At 39.4% G+C, this 26652-nt stretch overlaps 1 protein-coding gene across 1 annotated transcript in view; it reads right to left on the bottom strand.

The window, feature by feature from the left end:
* Positions 1 to 5968: 5968 nt before the first annotated feature.
* LOC121374471 (acid-sensing ion channel 1-like) overlaps positions 5969 to 26652 on the bottom strand; it is a 21759-nt gene continuing 1075 nt past the window's right edge. Inside the window, exons 2-6 of the mRNA XM_041501569.1 lie at positions 25923 to 26103; positions 22326 to 22382; positions 21892 to 22054; positions 14978 to 15069; positions 5969 to 6816 (exon numbers count right to left, since the gene is read on the bottom strand). Of these exons, the coding sequence (XP_041357503.1) occupies positions 6671 to 6816; positions 14978 to 15069; positions 21892 to 22054; positions 22326 to 22382; positions 25923 to 26103 (639 nt within the window). The 3' untranslated portion in view covers positions 5969 to 6670. The remainder of the gene's footprint in view (positions 6817 to 14977; positions 15070 to 21891; positions 22055 to 22325; positions 22383 to 25922; positions 26104 to 26652) is intronic.

The raw sequence follows: 26652 nt of genomic DNA, 5'->3' as shown, positions 1-26652 counted from the left end.
CTGACCTTTAAGTGACCTAATGACGTCAGTGCACCTCGGGGTCGTGCAGCTGGCTGACCTTTAAGCGTGGGGACGCTACTGGGTTAATGACTTGGACAGCTGTGGGAACCTGACCTCTCTGTGTCAATAAACACCGGATGTTGGTAAGATTGATGGGTGTGTTAACCGTCGGGGGTCCTTTGATGTACAGGAAACAGATGGTGCGGAAGTCGTTAATGTAGAGTGGTGCCGAATGATGGGGTGTTTATTTAACTGTGACAGCCGTTTGGTGTACAGGAAACAGATGGTGTGGAAGTCGTTAAGATGACAAGATGGATTTGACAGGTGTGGGTTGATTAAGGAGAACCAGTCAACGGGGAGTGGAAAATTCCAGGGGTTTTGCCAGATGTCGGGGAAAGGTTTGAGTCATCCCAGAACGTGTTCAGACACGTCTTGAGTGGGGGTCTCTGCATAATGAGAAACAGTCAACGGGGGAGTGGAAAATTACAGAGGAAAATCCCCAAGGTTTTGCCAGATGTCGGGGGAAGGTTTGAAACGTGCCCATATACGACGTTGGCCATGAGACACCCCAGAGAGCGTGTTCAGACACGTCTTGACTTCCAGATAGCGTGGGGACGCTACCGTGGGGGGCCTATAAAAACCCCATATTCAGGACGCTTGCCATTCGCTCAACGACACTGCTAGAGAGAAGACGTATACCGTTGATTATACTTACGTTCCTGTGTCTGATTGCGCTATACTTGGAAAGAAGAAATTGGCCACGGGATATAACAGAAGCAGTACAGAGGGCAGTGTCAAAAACGAAGAAAACGAAACGAGATGCAAACTAGACCTCGGCGGTAACGTCTACGTCGTGGCTAAACTGTGGAAGGGGGACATTGCCATTCACGTTCGTCAGTTCGACGAGGACCGTGGAAAACTTTTTCCCACCAAGAAAGGTGTTTCTCTGACGATGAAACAATGGTTGGAACTGGTCTCCTTTAAACGGGACACATCACAACATCTCGGAGGGAACGTCTACGTCGAGACCATTTACAAAGGTGTGGATATTCGTCAGTGGTGGTATTGTGATCAAGAACTGAAACCCTCCCGTCGCGGCGTTCGACTGACTGTCGAACAGTGGAAAGAGCTCCAGAAATGTTTTGACACTATCTACGACTTTGTGCCTGAACTGAGAGACGTCATACCGTGCCACTTACGAGAAGATCATCAAAATCTGACGGGTGCCATAGAGTGTTCGGAATGCAATCCGAGATATTAGACGTGTCCAGACATGCTCGGTGACGTCACGGGAAAAACGAGGACGTGTTTGGACATGTTCAGACATTGTGTATATAAACCTTAGATTTAGAACTGTTTGTCATTCGTCAGTCGACCATTGCAGAGCGAAGATGTGCGCTCCAGACATGGCATCGGAATATTCGAGAATGGACAGTAGTAGTAACAGCAGTTGTAGCAGCGGTGACGATGTCTTGGTATGCAAATGTTCCAAAAGACACACGATCCAATGCAAAAGAGTGGTTACCAAACCAGAAGAACATGATCAAGCGGACGCTGCTCGTGAACCCGGTGAAATTGTGGACGAAGAACCCACGGATACCCGTGAACCCGTCGAAATCGTGGACGAAGAACCCATGGATCAGACGGATGCTGCTCGAGAAACGGACTCGACTCCCTACGACGATGATGCCTACGACGCCGATGGCGATGGTCTTTCGAGACATTACTTGTTCTGTCATCGACCCGAAATGAGAAGATTCTACAGACGACTCTGCACGTTTGGGTGGTGGCCCATACAGTTGCGCCAGAAACCGAGGGAACTCGCCAAGGCCGGTTTCTTCTACACGGGAGACCACGATGCCGTCGTCTGCTACTGTTGTGGACTACGCACCTACAGATGGCAGAAGATGGACGATCCAGTGATGGAACATTACAGGCTGTCCCCAAGATGTCCCTACATTAACAATGTGTTGAGACATTAAACACGTGTGTGCTACTTTTCGTTTTGTAAAATAAACGTGAATAACACGTTTTGTTTGTTATTAATGTAAGGGTGACTCTGTGTGTGTGTGTGTGTGTGTGTGTGTGTGTGTGTGGCTCTGTGTGTGGCTCTGAGTGTGGCCCCGTGTGTGCCCGTGAGTGTGGCCCTGAATGTGGCCCTGAGTATGGCCCTGAGTGTGACCCTGTGGCGCTGAGAGTGGCCCCTGAGCTGTGCACGAGTCATTCTTTGGGATGGGGGCATGGACCATACGTATCACACAAAATTTAATTTTTGTGCGCATATGCGAAATTATAGAGTGTATAAATAAAAGGGCAATGGGTAACATCGTCATTTGAGATAGAACCTTCAGAGGCGCAACATGTCAGACCAGTACAAGTTGTACTTTCCCGACGCGGACAAGTGGACCCGCTTTTACAAGTTGCAAGCCCAAGGCAAACTTCAACCTCATTTTTCAGTGCAGCGTGGTGGGAAAAGTCAGATGATGTACAGCGTGGATCGATGTCTAGAACTCTACGATCCCACTTGGAAAAAAGAAAAAGAGGAACAGAACAAGCCCCCGACACCTAAAGTCGTCATGGTCTCCCCAACGCAACAGGTGGTAGAACAAGCCAAGGCCGAGCAGAAACGGAAACGAGAACAGAGCGGCGTGGAACGGAAACGACGAGAGCAGACTGGGCAAAAACGGCACAAACATTTCTGAGAAGACTATAAAGGGGGGGGGGGGGCATGGCAGTTTCAACATCGCCAGTTCACGTCAAACACTTCAACAGTCAACATCATGAATCAGTGTCACATTAGCAGCAGCAGCAGCAGCAGCAACAGCAGCAGCAGCAGCAGCAGCATCAGCAGCAACAGCAACAGCAGCAGCAGCAGCAGCAGCAGCAACAGCAGCAGCAGCAGCAGCAGCAGCAGCAGCAGCAGCAGCAACAGCAGCAGCAACAGCAACAGCAACAGCAGCAGCAGCAGCAGCAGCAGCAGCAGCCCTTAAGATTGTTACATCCGTTCACCATGATCGTGTCGGGACCCACGTCGTGTGGAAAAACATTTTTGTTGTACAAACTGCTACGGGATGGTAAAATCCACCCGCCTCCCCAGCGCATCATCTGGCTCTACAAACGATGGCAACCTCTCTACGATACGATCAAAATGGTTGCTCGAGTAAAATTTGTTCAAGGCATACCCGAGAATTTGGAAAAGGATCGTTATTTGGATCCCAGAGTCAGAAATCTCATCGTGTTGGATGACCTGATGTCTACAGCTGGAAAAGACTCTCGTATCACCGATCTGTTCACGGAAGGAAGTCACCACAGAAACCTCTCGGTGATTGCCATCAACCAGAACCTCTATAGCAGCAAAGACCCGACACAGAGAAGAAACTGTCATTACCTGGCACTGTTCAACAACCCCATCGACAAGCAGCAAGTCCTAACCTTGGCACAGCAGATGTATCCTGGAAATACTCGTCATTTCATGCAACGGTTTGAGGAAGCTACCCACAGGCCCTACGGACATCTCTTGGTGGACTTGAAACCGACCACGCCCGAACATTGGCGCCTTCGACCTAATGGTTTAGAGACGGGGCCGTCCGAATGGTATAAAAGCACGAACGTAACGGCGAATGTCTCAGAAGAGTTTCAACCACCGTCGGAGAAAGAGCTCTACGTGCAAATCATGCAAAGTAACGCATTCAAGAGAAAACTACCAGGCATACCCGCCTACGAAAGTGACGACGAAGAAGAAGATGAGGTAGAGCCCTATCTGAAAAAAAGTCAAGAGGATGCAGTCTTGCGATACGTGTGGTCTGGTCTTTAAAGACGGGAGTGACTTGCAGCGACACCTACGATTTAAAACGTGCAAGGAGGGAAATGAAGAAGAGGAGCCGTCGTCCGATCTGGAAAACGAAGGCATACGTCTGATGATCGAGCGTGAATTCGACATCAATCGTGATTATATCGAAAGCAAGAGGAAACGCTACGAAGAAAAAAACATGTCCCAAGATGCCATCGAAAGAAACATGAAGACTTTACAATGGAAGTTATTTAAAGACACGTACTCTCGCTTCCTGGCTTATATGCATTACTTTGATAAAGGCCCCAACACGAGAAAAATTCTACAGTCTGTGAATCCGAAAAGAGATCTGAGACCTCAGATCCGTTCTAAATTAAATCAGTATCGTTCGTGGATCGGCGAATATTTGGACGAACTAGACGGCGACGATACCGATGGTGATGATACTGATGATGAGGACGAAGATGAAGAGAAATGAACACTCATATTATTCACATGTCGCCCTTTAGGGCCTCTCGATGTAACCCAATGTGTGTCCATTATATATATATATATAACATATATAACATGCGAGGTTGTCCGAATGATTTTTGTGTTACAGAAGCACCCGACAACGGCCGAATGCATGGTTCGAACTACCCGATGGGTCGAACAGACTTTGATGCACCGACAGTGTTCGAGCCAATGAGATTCTACTGTATGTCGCCCCTAGGGTCTCTCGATGTAACCCAATGTGTGTCCATTTTATATATATATGTGTAGTTGTCGCCCTTAAGGCCTCTCGATGTAACCCAATGTGTGTCCATATTATATATGTGTAGTTTGTGATTTGTCATTTAGAAATAAAATGAAATAATCCAAACCATTACGTTTGTTTTTTGTGTGTTTTACTCCATGACTAGTTTTGTGATTGAATGTCAGTCTCTTCCGCTACATTATAGTAGCAAGGGACGTGTGTACAGGACAGCACATACCACGGCCCTTGGCATAATGCACTGGTTGGCTATAGCCTATTGGACCACCGACGGGGATCGATCCTAGTACGACCACTGTATTTACCCATTTGGTAAAATATAGTCTCTCTCTCTCTCTCTCTCTCTCTCTCTCTCTCTCTCTCTCTCTCTCTCTCTCTCTCTCTATGCGTTTGTTGTTTGTGTTTTCTACTCTATGACTAGATTTGTGATTGGCTATTTCTACCGCTACTTTATAGTAGCAAGAGCTGTGTGTACAGGGCAGCACATACCACGGCCTTTGGCATACCAGGCATAATACACTGGTTGTCTATAAAGGCTTGTACTCTAGGGAAATACTCGTGTTTCAAATGCAGTTAAAAGATCATAGGTTACGTTGGAACGTTGAGTTGTAGTCACACGTTCTTTCTTCAAAGCAATGGGCTGGGGTGTTTCACACACACACACACACACACACACACACACGCGCGCGCGCGCGCGCATATTCCTTTCTTTCCTTAACAATTAAGCCGTCTATACATTCCTTTATTAATGTTTGTAATGGGCTGGGTTGTTACGCACATTCCTTTCTTCCCCCTACTGGCCACCGAATAAGTGTATCTGCTTTTTCCACTGTATTTCTTTGAAAAATATCGGCTGCTTCGCTAAAAATAACCCGGGAAATTAAACTCGACTTTGTAAGCTTCGGTGCGTCGTTAAATAAAGCATTTGCTTGTAGCTACAGGGGTATCATATATATATTTAATTTGAAAAACATACAATCTGGCTTAGGCCCAAAACACACCGGATCTGGCTGGGAGTCGGGGTCTGGCGAGTATGGTGCCAGTCCAAAATGAAACGCATTGAATCGAATGTGACGAAACACACCGCGTCTGTGCTGACGTCAACTACAGATCTGGCAACAGGCGACATAGAACATGCGCTATATTTTCACACTGCCAGACTGGCAGCTGCACAATGTTCGAACCTCACTCGTTCATTTTTTTTCTTAATAACCAACAGGAAAGGTATATACTAATCAATGTGGATTTCTCATACTTATATTTGATGTTTATAGAAGTAAATTTATCTAAATATATACAAGTCCCATACATCAAAAAATGCTACACTCGGCAGACCCAGACCCGGTGTGTTTTGTGCCTTATATAGAAAACCTGCCAACCAGATGTTCTGTTAATACAGCACCATCAGAAAACAACACAGCAAATAATAATAATAATAAATAATAATATTTTCAAATAATCTGTATATAATATGTTTAACCAAATAAAGCAGTCACCGAGCACAAACGTGCTGTAGTCGACATTGTTATTAACTGTAACATAATATGCACAAAGCACTAATCTTCTACAGGCATCTCATATTTGAACAATGCATTTAAAAGCTACCCATTAAATGCTGTATTTTAAAGATCTGTTGATTATTAACCTTTGTTAATAGAAAACCAGTGCACCTCAAAAACTAACTTATTGATTACAGAGCTGGGTGGTATGTCGTGTATACCGTTCGGTATCGGTATCATGTCAATACCGATTTACTGTACCGAGAAAATATCAAAATATTTGATCGTTTCCCCGTGATTTAGTAAAGCACTGACAATATACATTGTGTATATTTGACGAACGCAAAATAGTTCAGAAGAAGAGAGAGATGAAGGTCTCGTGTATATAATTTAGTTTTATTTAGATGAAATTAGCGGGTGAGACTTAACTCGGGTATGCATTTAAAGCCGAGAATACTGAAAATAACGATTGGTTTTTAGCATCGGTATGGTATCGATACCGAATACCATACAGATACCGAGGTACATCACGCCAAAAATACCGAACCTTCAATACCGCCCAGCTCTAATTGTAAAAGGGACAACCAAGCACATTTATGCTTTTTACGACTTTAAAGAAAATCAAGATTAATGGTTGGTAATAGGGTTCACAGTGTTCATTGGTTTGAAGCAGTGTAGTATGCACATAAACAAAAAGACAAAAAACTCTGCCAACTCTGTTAATGTCAGGATACTGGCTCCAAGACAAATGCCCATCTGACCACCGAGGTTTGCTGGAACAAAGAAAAAAAAGAGTAAAATTAAGTGGCAATATATATGTGTGATATATGTTATTACCAGAGTGTTTTTCGGTATCGTCAATATCATATATTCATATAATTTATTATATGATATTGACGATACCGAAACACACGAGGGTAACAATATCTTTATCATATAATCTCAAGCTTAATACAACGTGGTTTTCTAAACTGTACACGCAACTTTAATTCCAGTCCACCATTACTAGATATTCAAATGACGTAAGAATACGTGGCGCGGTGTCGTTTGAATGGAAATTACGTCAAACTCGAATGACGTCATTTTGGATGTCCTTACATCAAAACAAACTAGTGCTTAACGTTTTTTGTTTTCTGAACGCTGGATAGCTTTCAGTGTAAAATTGCTATAGAAATTTTTTATTTGATGACTATGAATGAGTATATAAGATCATGACCATCCAAGCCAGAGCAGTATTCATGTTTTTAAAATAACGCGGTTTTGCAGGCTTTCCGATTACAAGGGATTTTAGCTTTTCACCTGTTGAACTGCACGCAAGTTTGACTGTTAAACGTTCCTTAGAGTTTTTAATCCCTTTACTGGATTCACTTTTCGCAGATAAAGTTTTGTCGGGTAATGCCCGCCAGTACATCCCGGTTTCGTCGGAATTAAACACGTTTTCTGGCTAAAAATTAGCTACAATATCACGACGTCTCTGTTTATACTGATCTACCACCATAACATCCACCCGGAACTCTCGCCACTAGTTATGAAAATATTTAATCGCATATTATGATTTCCAACTGTCTAGCCAACCATTTGAAGCTTTAAAATCGTTAAGCTGGAGCGTAGAAGCGAACTTTGCAGTTTTTTCTTTAATAATCGGTCGAGATATCGGAATGCATTTAGACCTCGCCTGTGAAAACAACTTCCACGTTAAGTCATTTAGTTCACTGTATTTACACGATGTGCTGAATCTGCATTTTTCATCATTTGCGTTATTTTCAAATTCTTGAATAAGTTCAACCCTTTTCTTCAAGATATCAGAAACAGTTGACGTGCCGATTTCATATTTAACTGCTAAATCCTTCTGTTCGTTTGAAATTGGGAATCTTTAATTAAATTAATTTTATGTTTTAATGTCAATTCCACACGCCTCCGTTTTGTAGCTGGTGGTTTCGACATTTTTGCAAAATGAATGGCTGACAAACTACAGGGGAGCTTATAATTAGACTGAACACAACTTTGCATTCTGTAGGGCTTCTAACCTCAGTTAATAGAAAATAATTAGTTAATCTAAGAGCTTGGTATTGTCTGGTTATCAAGGTGTGGGCGATTAGTGACCAGTCGTAATCGTTCTCCACATTCGCTAGTAACACCAGTCTATTCACAAGACCAGTCTATACATGGACGCCATTGTGTTTGATGACACGCGCGTACACACAAGCCAGTTTGTCAAGGGTAATTAATTAAGGATTTTCATTTTAGGTGTATAAAATAAATCCGGTATTCGAGACCAGAAAAAACCGGGCCGGTTTTGACAGGAATCCGGTTTATTCAAGTATGAATAATCTCTTAAGATTACTTTTATAGTATGGAAGGTAGCTTTGATTGTTTTCCTGAGACAACACGTGCCCAATAACAAACAATTCTTCTTTGGACAATCGACTATATTGAAAGTATTCCTAGCTCGCATACAGCATAAACTATAGAGTTGCTTTCTTGAGCGGCAAAATGTGTCTAATAAAATTAATATGAACAGAATTGCATATATTATTTTTCTCGTATCCCCATGTTTCACAATCATATAATGGTTTTGGAAGAACCATAGAGTCCAACATTTTAAGTTTACATTCAACTGATAGATTTAAATTTCGATTTTGATAATATATATATATGTTACAGTCAATGTGTCAAACCAGTCATTTGGCCAAATGACTGAGATTTTCAGTAATTTGGTCAAATGCCTCTGACCGCTAGTCATTTGGCCAAATGCCTAAAATTTCCAGTCATTTGGCCAAATGACTGAAAATGAGTGCCCTCAGTTTGACAGATTGCCTGATAGGGAATTTTTAATTCAGTCAATATGTCAAGTATTGTAAAAAAACTTTTTTTCATTTTTTTTTTTCATGTTTTGTTTGTCTATAATTTGACAGATTGCCTGAATGGGAATTTATTTCAGTCATTATGTCAAATATTGTAAACACTTTGTTGTCTTTGTTTTGTACTAATCAGCCTGTGTCCTTAAAGCAACACTAAGATTACACTTTGTGAACAGTTCTTACAACTGTTTATTTTACATCTTCTTTCAACTTTGTTGTCTTTCTTTTGTACTAATCAGCCTATGTCCTTAAAGCAACACTAAGATTACACTTTGTGAACATCCAAATCCCTTAGCCTATAAATATTTGGGCCATTATGGTTCAGGTATCAGTTGTCAGTATGGAGCTTTCAGTAGAAGATACGTTCAAAAATGAGTTATATAAGAAATATGAATCTCTGAAAAAGGTACTTATACCAAAACCAGAGTACTTTTTGTTGATAAATGAACTGAAGCATTTAAATGAACAATCATCAGATAAGTCACACCAAGGTTATTATCTTCTGTCCAAGTATGAGATTCTTCAGTGTGGTGATGTTGAGAAGTTGATAAGACGTCGCAAATCCAACGATGACCCGATACAGTATTACGTGCACATCGAAGAGACATTCGATATTATCAAACGTGCCCACATTGCCACTGGCCACGGTGGTCGCGATCGAATGGTAAAGGAGTTAGGCAAGAAGTATGCCAATGTCACCAGGGATTCTATTGAACTGTTTAAGTCAATGTGCATTGACTGTCAGCGTAAACGTGTTCGACCGATGACAAAGGGTGTGGTTGTCCGACCGATCTTGTCTAAAGAGTTCTCCGTTCGTGGCCAAGTAGATCTCATCGATATGCAATCGTTACCGCATGGTTCTTTCAAGTGGATTATGGTGTATCAGGACCATCTTACAAAGTTCGTTGTTATCCGCCCACTGACATCAAAGCGAGCTGCTGAGGTTGCATACCAACTCATGGACATATTTCTGCTATTCGGTGCGCCACATATATTACAGAGCGACAACGGTTCCGAATTTACAGCTCAAATCATTTCCGATTTGAAGGAGTTGTGGCCAGAGCTAGTTATAGTGCATGGTAAACCGCGCCACCCACAGAGTCAAGGTTCTGTAGAACGTGCGAATTATGACATTAAAGACATGCTTATTGCGTGGATGAGTGAGAATGATACCGCTGATTGGACTATTGGTGTTAAATTTGTTCAGATTCGCAAGAACTCGAGTTTCAATGCGGGAATAAAACAGTCACCTTATGCAACCTTATTTGGCATCAAAGCCAGGATTGGTTTGACTTCCTCGTCGTTACCGCATGATGTTATCCAGAAGCTACAGACGGAAGATGACTTACTAGCCATTCTGTCCAGCAGCTCAACTCAACCAGACACTCAACCTCTACCAGAAACGACTCAACCTCTACCAGAAACAACTCAACCTCTACCAGAAACGACTCAACCATCGAGCAGCATAGACAAGAAAAGAAAGCTTGCAATAGCCGCACAACAGAAACAAGCCGAGCGTGTTGTTAAGCGAAGTCGCGTGATTATGAAGGATGGTACCGTTGGTGATAACATAGCTGTGCCCAATCCGTCTGTTGACAGGGGACGTGGTGATCCCAGAAATATTCTAGGTGTTATATTAGCTGTAGAAAACGGACAATATACCATTGGTTGCCCTTCTGGTATTCTGAAAGGGACATATAGTCGACACCAGTTTGATTTATGTCCTCAGAGACTCCTGAGTGAATCTGACATTAACAGTGATAGCAGTGTGTCGCTTCGTCAAGCCAACAAAAAGGAGTCTCAACACGGTGGTCAGGGTTTCGTCAAGTGCAATTGTAATGGACCTAAGAGATGTCGGAGTAAGCGATGTGCTTGTTTCAAAAATAATGTTTTGTGTAATAGCAGATGTCACAACAGTGTAAATTGTTTAAATAAATGAAGTATGTATTATGTGTCACCAATGCATTATACTGGTAAATTTGTTGTTACATGTATTTGATTATTCATTTTTGTTATAATAAACATAAATACAGATGAAACATAGTTTAGTTATTAGAAAACACCCAAGAAATACCCTTTAGTCATTTGGCCAAATGACTGGTTTGACACATTGACTGTAACATATATATATATATATATATATATATATATATATATATATATATATATATATATATATATATATATTATATATACATAGCTTCAGTTGCATGTCGTTTAAGATTCATCTTGGTAATTCGAAAATTATTTAATTTGCTAAATGGTATTCCTAAATATTTATATTCTTTAAAATGTTCTAACGTAGTGCTTCAAATAATAATAAAAAATGTTTATAGTCTTTAGCATTACTATTAAATACTATTAACTTTGTTTTAAAAATATTTCTTTTACGTTTTCATTTGTTGCAGTATTGGTAAAACATATTTAACGTATCTTGTAGACCATTTGCTGAGGTAGATATTAGCTGCTAATAGAGCCGTGTCCTCGGCATTGGTTTTCTAAGTTTGTTTTACCACCTTCACATTGACAGTTCAGTAAACATTCTTCGAAATCATTTAAATATAAGTAAAATAAAACTGGGGATAAATGTTCACCTTGTCGGATACCGTTATTGCAGAAAAATGCTGCTGATGTCTGATTATTTACAAAATCGTGGATTTTATACCTTGATACATGACATAAATAATTGTAAAAATTTACCATTTATATTATAGTTTAGTATAAATAGGCAAGATCTTGATACCATGTCAAAAGCCTTTTAGAAGTCAACAAAAACAATATAATTTCTGTTTACTTCTTTCGTCTTCAGAATATCTATTAAAATATGCAGTGTGAATAAGTGGACTGAAGTTGAGTAGCCCTTGCAAAAAGCAGTCTGAGCTTCACTTAGAATATTGTTGTTTGTATAGTTGTAAAAAAGCTTGGAGCAGCAGCACAATAATGTTTAGGGTAGTAATTTTTAGGTGATAAAACGATTTCCTTTAAAAAAAAAAATGGTATCATTAATTATGTTGTCTACACCTGCTGCTTTATTGTTTTTAAGTTGCTTTATAGCTGTTTGTATTTCAACCTCGTTGAAGCTTGCATTAAGAACATTACCATTACTTAGTTCTTTCATGAGTTCCGCAATATTAACATCAAGTGTGCTATCCTCTTTTTCGCCTTTGTTTAAATCGCTGAAGTATACTTAAAGGCAAAAGTTATTGTGACATGGATTCTTTGGATCACATTTTTTTTACCATTTGCTATCTATTGTTTGTCTATTATTTTTAGTTGGAAGTGAATTATTGACAATAACAGGTGAATTACTTCTGGTGGTATTGTTTTTCAGTCACAGGCAGGGTAATGATTAATCTGATTAAAGTTAGCTCTACTGGTCTACCAGTAGATCTAACAGCATTGCGTGGACTCCCATGTCCAGGTGACATTTCGTCTATAAATAATAATTTAAATATCGACCAATCACACTTCGCCTTTTATAACGTTATTCGGGAGAATGTTTTGAAATTCTTTTCAAATCACTGGCATGATTTTGCAAGTAAGGTTTTGATTGGTCGAACAAAAGGTCAACTAAACATGAGCTCCAACGGGGTCCTGTTAGATCCACAGGTAATAGTAATTAACCAGTGGAGCTAATTTTAATTAGAATGATGGGGATATGGTCACTGGCTGTACATTCAGGTAAGTGTCGGTGTGTTCAGTTGTCTGTGATTTATACGCAGGTTATTTATTGTTGGTTGACAAGTGTTCAGTTCATTACTGATACTAACACTGCATGCACTACTAGCAAGATTGTTTGGGTTGGCATGGTCACTAGAAGAGGTACAAGTACTATAGGTATACTAAACCAAATAACTTCCGGCTGGGTCAAAGTTCGAGAAGTCATGTGATTGGTGATAAATGTGAGTGAGTTTTTTGGTAAAAAAAATAGTTTTATCTGGGTAGAACATGTATGCAATTTTATTTTTATCTAGTACCACTGTGTCAAGTAGCTTTATGTTTGAAACATGTATGGGGTACCTGTAAAAAAAAGTACTCGAATTTTGTGTGGAACTAGGGTAGTCATAGACGCTACCCGTTATCTCAGAAATGAGCAGCTTGAACTGAGACACATAATGTATATGACAGGCCACAAAAACGAAGCTTCTATTAGAAGTTATAGCAGAGAATGCTAAAAAAAATCAAAAGAGAGACATGAGCGCAGCTCTGTCATTTTTGACAAAAACACCAAACCGACAACTTACACGCGCGAAAACACATACGCCTTCGTGCACAATTCCGCGGCCTGTCCTTTCCGAGAATAATATCACACAATCACAAACTTCCTCTGAAATCCACACACACAGTAACACTGAAACCACTTTATCTCTTTCAAGTCAGTCTTCACATTAATTTTCACTAATTCAACCTTTGACAACTGCAATTTTAATATAGGTAGTAGATAAATCTTCTAAATAATTTGACACTCTCCCTCATGTTAATTAGTTCAAAATTCATCGAACAAATTTTTGCGTTATCAGTTGATGTTCTGTTATTTTAAATTTTATAACGTTTTATCCACATTTGATTCAGAAAATTAAAATTTATAAAACCTTAAATCAATATAATGAATCGGAGATTTGACGGAAAAAACCGAATGTAACTTTCTAAGGGAATTCCCTTATTTGTGTATTGATACAGTTGTAAATTATTGTGGAATAGAGTTCGATTGGGTTTTTTAATATAGTTTTGTTTCATGGCAATATTAATGTATTTGGAATTATAAGAATTGAACGCGCTACGCCATTCATACAGTGTGTAAAACGGTTTTGGTGTTTATCATCGCATGAACGTCAAAAATATAACGTTCAATTCTTAAATGCAGAAATGGAATGACAACTTATGTGATGGTCTCGTCGCAATAAAGTTGAGCAGTTATGTTTCCATGAATGAAAATGATATTTGTTTCCCCAACACCATGAATGCCGGCCCAAACCATGACGCTGCCACTGCCATACCGGTCATGCTGAATTAAGTTGATTGCGTCATACCGTTGTCCCCGTCTCCTCCATACACGACGCGTACCATCCGCAAACCTGGATTCATCCGTGAACAACGTCTGATTCTATTGTCTGTGAAGCCAATGTTGATGAATTCGGGCCCATCTCAAACATTCCTGAATGTGCCGCGCCGTCAGGGGAACGGCAACGATAGGGCGGCGTGCACGTAATCGAGCGTGAATGGAGACGGTTATATACAGTTGGTGATGAACTGTAGTGCCTGTAGTCTGTTGCAAAGTGCGGGCTAAACGAGGTGCACTTTGAAACCTGTGACGTCGTTGATCGTGGTCTACCGGAACGTGATCGATCACGCACCTGCCCAGTTTGATGTACCTGTTTGTCGGAGACGTGATATGGTACTGCCATGAACATGAAAGTACTATGCAACGTCGTGTATGCGTTGACCTCCGTTAAGCATTCCTCTTGTTTCGACAGCGCTCGCTTGATGCGCAGTCGGTCTGGGATCGATCCTCGTTGGTGGGCCCATTGGGCTATTTCTCTTTCCAGCCAGTGCACCACGACTGGTATATCAAAGGCCGTGGTATGTGTTATCCTGTCTGTGGGATGGTGCATAGAAAAGATCCCTTGCTGCTAATCGAAAAGAGTAACCCATTGAGTAGCGACAGGTGGTTTCCTCTCTCAATATCTGTGTGTTCCTTAAATTCTTTGTATAGTTTTTGGAGACTGTTAGTCCACTGCATGGAAATGAGGTTTCAATCCATCAGTAATACGCACGCAACTGCGTTATCACGAGCACGAAGCGTTTGTGCATACAGTACACGCAGAGGCTGTCTACTAATGACAACTAAACGATATTTCACTAGAATCCTAAACTTAATAGAAACTAGACACTCTTTTAAAATCCTATAAACATGTCATACAAGAAATTCGGACATTTATTGACGTTATAACAATGAATTGAATCCGGACAACATGAATTACATGATTAGTCCTTCAGAACGTATCATGCTGTCGTTTTAATGTTTGATCATATTTAATTACGTGTTTTTAAATGTAAACCGAATGCTACTTACCAACTATTGTTGCCGTTTTGTACACAGGCACCTGTTCCACGGTTTCAACCAACATGTCATTGTAGAAGATCCTCAGTTCTAGAACGTTGTCTCTGTTAAATAAAGCAATTTTCGTAATTAGTTATTTCATTTCCAGTATTACATTTAGATGTCTAAAATGAATGAATGAATTAATTAATTAATGTTTAACGACAACTCTAACATGTCATAGAATACCAATTCTAAAAAATATTACTATTATCCTGTTCAATTATTTAGACCCAAAGTTTTTTGCAAATGTTACGTTTATTTCCTATTCGATATTTGTTTTCTTTGCATTTACATGAAAACAAACCCAAACCCCGACAGGTTTTATATACAAATCATCATATAAAATGCACGAAGTTGACTTAATTCCACTTTTTAAAAATCTCTGTGTCGTTTGAATGCACGTTATTTCGCCTATAAATAACTAAGGTCATTTGCATATCAAAAGCATCATTCTATAGTGCGTTTCAAACTAATGTTCGGTTCTATCGTCCTATCCGCACAAATCGTAGTATGACCTATATTTAAGAAAATATCTGTAAACATGAAGCAGGCGCGGATTCAGGTGGGGAGTTCAAGTGACAAAACCTCAGTTTGAAAAAAAAATATGTATCAAATATTATAATTATATTGTGGAATACACAAGCGCGCGTGCTGAAGGGAGAGAGAGAGAGAGAGAGAGAGAGAGAGAGAGAGAGAGAGAGAGAGAGAGAGAGAGACGTCATTTATGTAACGACGCACTCAACATATTTTAATCTATGGTTATAGGGAGAGAGAGAGAGAAGAATATGGTATGCATGCGATTGGTGGAGGTGTGACCCTCTGCACAACCCCAACCCCACTTAAGGCTTCTTTTGTATATGGAGCTCAGAGGTAAAGCGTTCGCTCATGGTAGGTCGACTGATCGATCCCACATGGTTCCAGCCTGTGCACTACAACTGATGTATAAAGGCTGTGGTATGTGCTATCCTGTCTATGGGATGGTGCATATAAAACGTCCCTTATTTCTTATCAAAATTGCTTATCGGAAATAGTGGCCCATGTGGCGGTAGCAAGTTTCTTTCTCACTGTCATAATGCTCCTTAACCGTTTTGTCTGACGCCACATAAACGTATATCAAATGCGTTGAGTGTGTCGTTAAATAAACATTTCTCTCGTATGTATGTGTAGTCTATATGTATTTCTAGTCGATTAGTTTATAGGTTGTTAGGTTGTTTGATAGTGAATGATATGGAAATAAATTGTTTTTGGTGTTAAAAGAGTTCATGCATACATTAAAGTAATACTCCTGATGGGTATGGAGAAATATCTTAATCAGTCGACGAACTCATTTCTTCATCACTATCTTCGTTAAGGGGGACTATCACAGGGGGTATTTTATTTCTTATAAAACTATTTTGTTTTCTAAAATCTTCTTCGATCTTTATTACATGTTTAACTGCGCCAGAGAAGTGTGTAGGTGTGACAGAGTTCAATGCATGTGCAAGTTCTCTCCGCACCGTGGTCATTTTACCATCATTATGACGAGCTATGTGCCCTTTGACTTGACTCCAGATCAGTTCTATCGGATTGAGTTCAGAATGTCTTGGCAGCAGTCTTAGACACAAGTGCCCATGGCGTTCAGCAATATCATCAGTAACAAATTGCTTTGCACATTTGTTACTTTTCACAAGTTCATAAAGAACTGGCTTTGTCATGTTACTCTCAAAAGGTATATTTTTGTTTCGTAGCCACGACTGAATTTCTTCCTTTTTAGCGTTTAGTGCAGGACATCGTGTAATCTCAGTTAATTTGTTGTGGTAGCTTGCGTTATCCACGACGATAACAGAAGGTTCTGGTAGAGAAGGCATAAGTTGTTCTTCAAACCATTTGATGAAATTGTCATGATTCATCTCACCATGATAGTCTCCGTCTGTTTTTTTAGCCTCAAAGATCAATTCACAGCCATCTAAAATCCATATTTATCACAGCCAGCATGACAAATAATAAGTCTTTTTTCCTTCCCAGTCACCGAACAGAGTTTAGGAACTCGATCAGCAGCGTCTGATTTCGGCAGGTGATTGGCGGTACTTGTGCCCGGGTGGATATCTGTCCAGTGGTGGGATGTTGTGTGGTTGACATTCACCCAGGTCTCATCTTGATACACTATTAAATACCCCTGTTCTCGTAAACTGGATATTTCATGGAGATAGGACAGTCTCCTGTCTGATATATTGGCGTCCTCAAAAATCACTTTTCCGGTTGTAGACATATGTTGGTATTTAAAATCGAGGTCATGGAGTGTTCTTCGTAAAGTTGATATGGATATGTTGATTCCACATTCCTCCCTTAAAGCCACGTTAATCTTATGTAATGTAGGTAATTCGCTCTCTCTATAAAATCTGTATACTCGTCGTCTAATAACATCTTTATCAAATAAATCGATGAGTTTTCGGTCGCGTTTTTTAACAGTGATTTCTGTGCTTGGATTCGTAGAGCTTAGATGTTTGACAGTTCTTTTTACTGTTGAAACCGAAACTTTAAGTGCAGCGGAAACTCGATCGACAATTCGATAAGAAGCATACCTAGGTCTACCGCGCTGATATTCATCTTCAAAATAATCGAAAACGTTCTTAATACACGATTTTACATCAACTGAAGTGTTTTTCGATTTACCCATATTTTTCCTCAAATAACAATAACAAGAATGTCGACTAATACATTTTCAATGAATTTATATACCCTACCTAACTTGTATTTTACGTGGTTTACACATTGCTACAATAGCACGTGCAGTCATAGACCGAAATAATGATGTTATTGACCAAGCAATGCTATCGTATTTTGAACATTCAGGGCTGTGTCTGCGGGATGAAAAAGTGGTTGAACCCATACGAGTCCGAACAATAGCCCTTTGGTTTTTCGCATTACAAATGTAACACCCCACCCCCAAACCCCAGCCCCTAGCACCACCCTAAATACTATATATATATATATACACGTATGAGTTCCCAATTTAGAGGCAAATTAAATAACATTATTATTATTATTTGATGTTGGTGGCCTTTGACATTGTATCCCCCCCCCCCCCGGTCTTCTGGGTCCGGCCCTGCATTAAATTTATTTATAAATTTGGAAAGCACATTCCTGCGGTGTGTGAGGTGATTTGTGTTTATTACTGTGCTACACCTCAGTTTTGTTAGGTTAGGTATGGTATGCTAATATATAATTAATATAATAAAATAAAAATACATAATACATTAGCTAAATTTATTAAATATAATGCACCTACAAGAAAGGGTTACATGTTCTGTTTGTTTACATCTATGTTTAACGGAAAGATTAGACAATGCTGTTACACACTGCAAAACAATAATAACCTTGATTTAGTGAAACAAGCTATAATGGCCTTCACGTAGCCTCAGATCCCAATGTTTTGATATGCAAATGACCTTAGTTATTTATAGGCGAAATAACGTGCATTCAAAAGACATAAAGATTTTTAAAAAGTGGAATTAAGTCAACTTCGTGCATTTTATATGATGATTTGTATATAAAACCTTTCGGGGTTTGGGTTTGTTTTCATGTAAATGCAAAGAAAACAAATATCGAATAGGAAATAAACGTATCATTTGCAAAAAACTTTGGGTCTAAATAATTGAACAGGATAATAGTAGTGTTTCAATTGGTGATACGTTACTGAAAATAATTCGTTGGATTGAAATAATCAGACGTTACTACGTGCGGATCCAAGGGAAGGGTACCCGGGGTGGGGATGGGGTAGGCTTGTACCCTTTATCCGAAATGGAATTCCTCCATACATCCAGTGCTAGTGCGCCATGCATATCAGTATTCGTCTGTGTTCGCCCATGGTTATAAAACATAATGTTATTTATCTTAACATCCATCAGAAATAAACTACCAAAGTAATCGCCATGTAATGTGAGATACAATCAAATTTGCATATAAGTCACAGAAACTAGTTGAGACTGAGCTACATCCTCTGTGCACTTACGATAGCAAAGATTATATATACTCAAAATTAATTCCAGGGCAAGTAGACATTTGGTAATTATTTGCTAGTGTTATATTAGTAGGGTCATTATGACACATAACCCTAAAACAAACCGGCCTCGGTGGCGTCGTGGTTAAATGCCACCTGCTTGACAAATATGGATATTGTCATTTATAGATGGACCAGATCCATATCCATCAAATACTGTTTTTGTGTAACATTCCCGGGGTACTGCCTCATCATATCCTTGTCTAACAAACCAATACTGAATGACAAAACCAATAACAGTTTGGAAATAATATCGCACAAGGCATTAGTTCAGATAATGTTTTGGCAATGTTGTGACTGTTCCAATGATTGGCACTTCCCAGGACACGACATCCTTCTTACTCTGTCTTCAGGAGGACTGCAGACTGGTTTGACCAATCTGAGCACGGGCAATAAAACATAACAGATGGCATGCGTTCATGAATCACTGTTAAAACAGTGATGATATCAGGTGTTTCCACACAAGTGACACCCAATATGAGCCAATAGTTCTCAGTTACTTTTATCTCAACAATGAAAGATGTTGTTGGTTTTTAATTTGAAAAACAACAACATGAAACGGTATGTACAGTCAGAATGGGATATGCAGACAAACAGCAGCTTATTGGTCATAGATCACAGTTATTTTCCTATTTAGTTGACGAAAATCCAGAAATATATCTGCCATAGCGTACGAGTAAGGGGGCGGGGGCTGCTGGAGGCAAAATGATACAGATACTCGGGCAACATTTGGCAATCTGAGACATTTTTACCATGTATTTCCATCATTCTTATTTAAAATTAGTTATAATCCATGTAAATATGCGTAGTGATTCGTTAGCTATTTGGCAATTATTGCTGTTATGAATAAATGTTATCCAGATTCGGGCATTTTCGTTTAATTCAGGCAAAAGCCAGCCTAACCCCCTACAAAAATGGGAGCCTTTACGCCTGTAGTATCCGCACAAGTAGTCTGCAGTTTGACTGTGACTATTTTATGGTAGACAGCTTTGTAATGGCAACAATTAGACTGAAGTTGACAAGGAAGAACATGTAGTTTGCAAACGTGTATCTTGTCAACATTTAAGATTTGTCAGTGTTAATTCCAGCTCGTGCAAATGTAATACTTTTACTGTAAAATGGGTGTACGCCGGCCAGGTTTAGTGGGTATGTTTGTTTAAACTAATATCTTTGGAAGAGCTGGACAAAAGGAGTTGTCCTTTTCTAGATATATAGCTCCCAGGCAGGCAAAAGCACATAAAACAAATACACAGGCCTACTGATATTAATAAAAGTGCTATAGCCACTAATGGTATATAGAAACATAGCATATAGCGTAAATAATTGTGATCTGTGCACTGATATAGCCTCTAGATATCTACCATGAACTGTTTTGAAAGAGACCGGCCTCGTTGGCGTCGTGGTTAGGCCATCGGTCTACAGGCTGGTAGGTACTGGGTTCGGATCCCAGTCGAGGCATGGGATTTTTAATCCAGATACCGACTCCAAACCCTGAGTGAGTGCTCCGCAAGGCTCAATGGGTAGGTGTAAACCACTTGCACCGACCAGTGATCCATAACTGGTTCAACAAAGGCCATGTTTTGTGTTATCCTGGCTGTGGGAAGCGCAAATAAAAGATCCCTTGCTGCTAATCGGAAATAGTAGCCCATGTAGTGGCGACAGCGGGTTTCCTCTCAAAATCTGTGTGGTCCTTAACCATATGTCTGACGCCATATAACCGTAAATAAAAGGTGTCGAGTGTGTCGTTAAATAAAACATTTCTTTCTTTCTTTTTTCCCTAAAACAAACTACAAGAAAAAAATGTATGGTGTTTTTCGTACTATTGGGTCTGCTAAACAACATGGTCCAGGTGTTCAAATGTGACGTTAGTTTAACTAGTGATTAACAGACATGTTCAAATACAAAGACTGAATCAGTACAAATAACAATTAAAGATATAATGTTGAAACGTGATTTAGCACAACCAAAGCTATCCAAACATAATAAAATTTAAAGTTTATTTTGTCTCTGTGCAAAACTATTAACTGTTGAATTTTTATATTGATGTTGAATATCACTTTATTTGTTTGACTTTACCCTAGTTTGACACCCAATAGCCCATGTATTTGTCGTGCTGGGGTGTCGTTAAAGGGTGTATACTACCAATTCAAATCCCATAGATGACAGTAGTAACATATGTGGCTAAAACTCCTACCTGCAGCGTATCTATCGACATAAACGCCACGGATATAAATACTACCACCCCTCAAACTTAAAGTGAATCAGAAACAAATGGGGGTCAAGCTACTCGTTTCTGAGATAACGGGTAGCGTCTATGACTACCCTAGTTCCGCACAACATTCGAGTACTTTTTTTTACAGGTACCCCATACATGTTTCAAGCACAAGGTTACTTGACACATTGGTACTAAATGAAATAAAATTGCTTCTTTTTTTTTACCCAGATGAAACTATTATGTTTTACAACAAACACACTCACATTTATAACCAATCACAGGACTTGTGGTATTCACTTCTCTATCAAAAGTTGGGTGCACCTCTGGTCAAAATTTGCTAAACATAATATAGTAGAGCCAAATTATGGGGTCAAGGTATTTTTCTTCATGTTTTTGTCTCTATGACCCATGGCAGACGTACACATCTTGCATACGGTGGAGTTTTGTGCATTTATGAAAACCACCGAAATGTGGCGAGGATTCGTTACACCTTGATTCATTCAAATTGTTGTTTAAATCATTAAGAATCTGCCACATTACAACGGACAAATCTGTATGTTTTAACCACATTTAAAGACAAAAGGCTAAAGGTATCTACGTGTCCTTAATTAATTTTGTTGAGTATAGTACTTGGTGTATGTGTCGTCAGGAACTATATAGTTGTCCACCAGGAACCTGTTCCACAGCTGGGACGGGAAGGCTGCTGTAGACATTCGGACGTCATATGTTGTGGAACTGCACACTTCCTTACACTGACAATGTGTCTGTGCACTCGCATTTGTTCGAGTATACCCTACAGATAAACAAATGTTTAATATATAATAATTACAAGTTCTCTGCTTCTATATACTTAACGGCATGCCAGTTGGCTGAGCGATCTTTCTTTTGCCACATAAAAGCAGAAAAAACACCAAAATTATAAAAGTAGTATAGCATTACAAATAATGAAACATATTTATATCACTTCAACGTTTTGTCACAATTATAATTCCCACACATAATAATTTATTCCATGATATAAAAATTGCATTTGGTAAAATAAAATTGTGTTTTCACATACTTACTCATCAAAGGCATGTAACATTCGCCTTGGGCTTTCAATGAACAAATTGGACCAAGAGCTGTAAATAACAGAAAGTATACCAATACTGAGTACTCGTAACCAGAAAAATAATAATAATAATTTCAGAATCTCAGAATAATGTGTAACGTTAACCTCGTTTCTATAGGCTCTGTTAGAAACTAGCGAGAACAATTAGGCAGAGTTACGTCCCCTAACCGGTCTCCAGTTCTGGCGCGTTCAGCTAAAAGCAAGCATGGCCGATGACCACAGTTATTTGTGAATCTTCAGCTGAGATTTATGTACACCAGCCTCTGGCATCATAAATGCTCACCTATGGTTTAAAAATAAAGAATGATACATGTAAACATTAAGTTGCTGAAATTGCGTTTTGTTATAATTGACCACGTGTCAAATATAGGAGGTGAATCTAGCGAGCTGTCACTCACCCTGATTGCTTTGGTTTTCTTGCATGGAAAGGTTCGAGGTTTTTTTAAGCTGCAATCTCGCCTCACATTCATTATCATAATTTTATTTAAACGTACAAATACACCTACAGTTTTAATGAATTTTGTGTGACAGTAACACAGTTGTAATAGTCAGATAATAGAAAAATGTTTATAGTCCGTACTATGGGGAACGCATTTATTTACATCAAAATATTTGTATAAACATATTTATGTTAGTCTTGCATGACGATTATTTAAGGTAGGTAGATGCCCAACATGTTAAAATGAAGACATTGTTGTAAATGTGATTATAAGCGTATGTGGCAGGCGAAACAAAAAACCTAATATTTTAAAAACAACAACTCTGCCCTCAAATAAACAATAGCCTACAAAACAAGACCACACACAGCAGCACAACCAAAACCATAACCCAGACGAACACGCACAACCAAAAACATAACCCAGACGAACACGCACAACCAAAAACATAACCCAGACGAACACGCACAACCAAAAACATAACCCAGACGAACACGCACAACCAAAACCATAACCCAGACGAACATGCACAACCAAAAACATAACCCAGACGAACACGCACAACCAAAACCATAACCCAGACGAACACGCACAACCAAAAACATAACCCAGACGAACACGCACAACCAAAAACATAACCCAGAAGAACATGCAGATTAAAAAGAACCATTTTATCTATGTACATACACCAGTGGCGTAGGAAGGTGGCAAAAAGTGTTGAGGACACACACACACACACACACACACACACACACACACACACACACACACACACAATGACAATGACACTGGACTCCTTGTTCCGATTTGTTTGCGTATTTTCACCAAAAATGCATTTATTTGCATCGTCAGTATTACATTAAATTTAAAGCTGCAGTCCGTGGAATATTTTTATTATTTAAGCATTTAGGTAAAATGTAATGGTCAGCTTTGTTTTTCTTCATTTAGCGGGACACCAGTAGAACTTGAACTTTACGTGATTTGCGCAGGCGCCGAGCTTCTCACGTGATTTTGAACAAATTTAACTTTCTTAATTCTCAGTTAAGGAGTCATCTTATATCTCCAAAACATATTTATATCCACAGAGGTATGGTACAACACCTTTCCATTGATGAATGTTTGTTGAACGACACCCCAGCACAAAAATACATATCGGCTATTGGGTGTCACAAATGGTAAGTATATGAACATATTATTTACATATACCTATGTAAAACCACAGTGTAAGGAGCTGTGAAGGGGGAATGAATGAATGAATGAATGTTTGTTTAACGACACCCCAGCACAAAAATACATATCGGCTATTGGGTGTCACAAATGGTAAGTATATGAACATATTATTTACATATAACACTCTAGGGGTAGAGGAAGAAGGTGTTGTGTTTATCAAGACTATATGTTATTTCTATTCATTACTTAGACCCAAAAAGGTGGGGTTTTTTTTTTAATGCGCGGTCGGTCTAGGATCGATCCTCATCGACGGGCTCGTTCCAGGCAGTGCATCATGACTGGTATATAAAAGGCCATGGTATGTGATATCCTGTCTGTGGGATGGTACATATAAATGATCCCTTGCTATAAACAAAAATGTATCGGGTTTCCAAGGCGCGTATGCAGGGATTTCAGCGGAGTTTGGTGTTTAGCGAAGTTTATATGGGCCATGCTCCCCCAGAAAATATATGTCATTTGTTTTTAGCTAGGGCAGGTAAGGGTTTCGACGCCCAATACCCACCCCCTTGCACATGCACCCGTTTCCTCTTAAATCAATATGCTCTAACATTGATGTCGTTAACAAAACAAACTAACTTTACCCTCTCCAAACGAAAGAATATTTATTTGAATTTGTCGATTTAAACACACGTAAAATTAAGAAGTGAAAACGTTCATTGTCTACCTTAGTATATTTTATTAAAAATATATATACACGATCAATGTGTTACTAGTATACAAACTAAACTTTGAAAGTTCTACTAACACTTTATAAAATATTAATTCTGAAATAGGAAAAGAAAGAAAGAAATGTTTTATTTAAGAACGCACTCAACACATTTTATTTACGGTTATATGGCGTCAAACATATGGTTAAGGACCACACAGATTTTGAGAGGAAACCCGCTGTCGCCACTACATGGGCTACTCTTTCCGATTAGCAGCAAGGGATCTTTTATTTGCGCTTCCCACAGGCATGATAGCACAAACCATGGCCTTTGTTGAACCAGTTATGGATCACTGGTCAGTGCAAGTGGTTTACACCTACCCATTGAACCTTGCGGAACACTCACTCAGGGTATCTGGATTAAAAATCCCATGCCTCGACTGGGATCCGAACCCAGTACCTACCAGCCTGTAGACCAATGGCCTAACCACGACGCCACCGAGGCCGGTTCTGAAATAGGAAGGTACGATTGTCGATAATACGTTGTCAAGATCAAACCGGTTTTAATGAAAGACTCTAGTACCGTATTATCAACTGAACGTTCTTCGTATAGTGCAAACTTTCTCATTTAATTTTTTGAGACGAACCCTACAATTTCAAATCTGCAAACGCACGTGTTAACTGAAACTGACAACAGGCTGTCGTTTGTGCTTTGCCGAGCAATGGCGGCACAGGCGACGAATGGAGCGTATACTTTTGACGATCTCCGTTCATAGCGAACACACACGAGGTTTTTTTAAAGTGCGTTTCAGCTTGTATTTTATATTTGTACATGATGTTATAATGTGGTAACCATAGACTGTAACTTTAATATACGTCATGATGTACGATTTGTTATTATAATGAAAAATATGTGCATGCTTGCTCCCGCAACTGTTTTTATTACCGAGTCAAACGGTAGAAACCGTATCGTTAAGTGACGACGAGGAAGTGAATTTCTGTATCGTTAGTTTCATTATTAACTACTGCTTAGATCGTAGCTAAATAAGCGGTATATAAAATCACAGCTAGTCATTTAGTCAAATTAGTGTACACTTACGCTCGTACACAAGGACTGAATAGGGATTAAACGTAACATTTACAAAAAACTTAGGTTCTAAACAATTGAACAGGACTATAGTAAAAATACTTTATCTTACTGAAATGCGATAATTTCATTTTAATAAAAGTTTCTTACGTGGATCACTGGGCATGATACAACCACATGCTTTAAAGAGTAAATCAGCGGCGCATTCTAGCAGACAGTGCATGTATGTGTAACGTTCGAAATACTTCAGTGTGTTGTTGAACGTGGCTGATCTCGTATCCAGGCACTCACTCTCACCAAACGCTTTGAATGGGGACGGCAAAAAATTGAACTGAAATTAAGATGATAATGTTCAATTTATCAACGACATAAAGATAGATAAATACACAGATGGACAGAGATGGGCGGAACATGCATGTGAGAGGAAGGAAGCAAAATGTTTTCCAAATATAACTTGTATGTCAACCAGCGATTCCAATAGTTACTTAGACCAGTTGCTAAGGATATCCGCCAAATTCTGAACAAGGAGAGAAAAAGAGAGGCGGGGATGAAGAGGGGGTGGTGGTGGGGTGAGGTGGGGTTTGCAAGCCAGTACCCTAAAGTATTATATTATGTTGTTTTATTATTTTTGTGTACACAACCCATGTTTTACCCTTGGCATGTGTTGTTCTAATTGTAAACAAGGGGCTGGCAATAAAACTTGTAAAAAAAAAAAAAAAAAAAAAAGTATTGAAGGTCACTCCGCCATCGATCACATGGGGGGCATAAGTTATTTTCATATACACAATACACAAAGTAAAATTATATTTCACCACGTGTGCCTAGAGGAAGAGATGCTAAAGACCAACCATACGTGCTCAGTTTGCTATCAATGTAAGAT

Source organism: Gigantopelta aegis, chromosome 6 (genome assembly GCF_016097555.1).
Source record: "Gigantopelta aegis isolate Gae_Host chromosome 6, Gae_host_genome, whole genome shotgun sequence".
Classification (NCBI taxonomy): domain Eukaryota; kingdom Metazoa; phylum Mollusca; class Gastropoda; order Neomphalida; family Peltospiridae; genus Gigantopelta; species Gigantopelta aegis.
The sequence above is the reverse complement of the archived record's forward strand: the minus strand, read 5'-3'. Positions and strand labels throughout refer to the sequence as shown.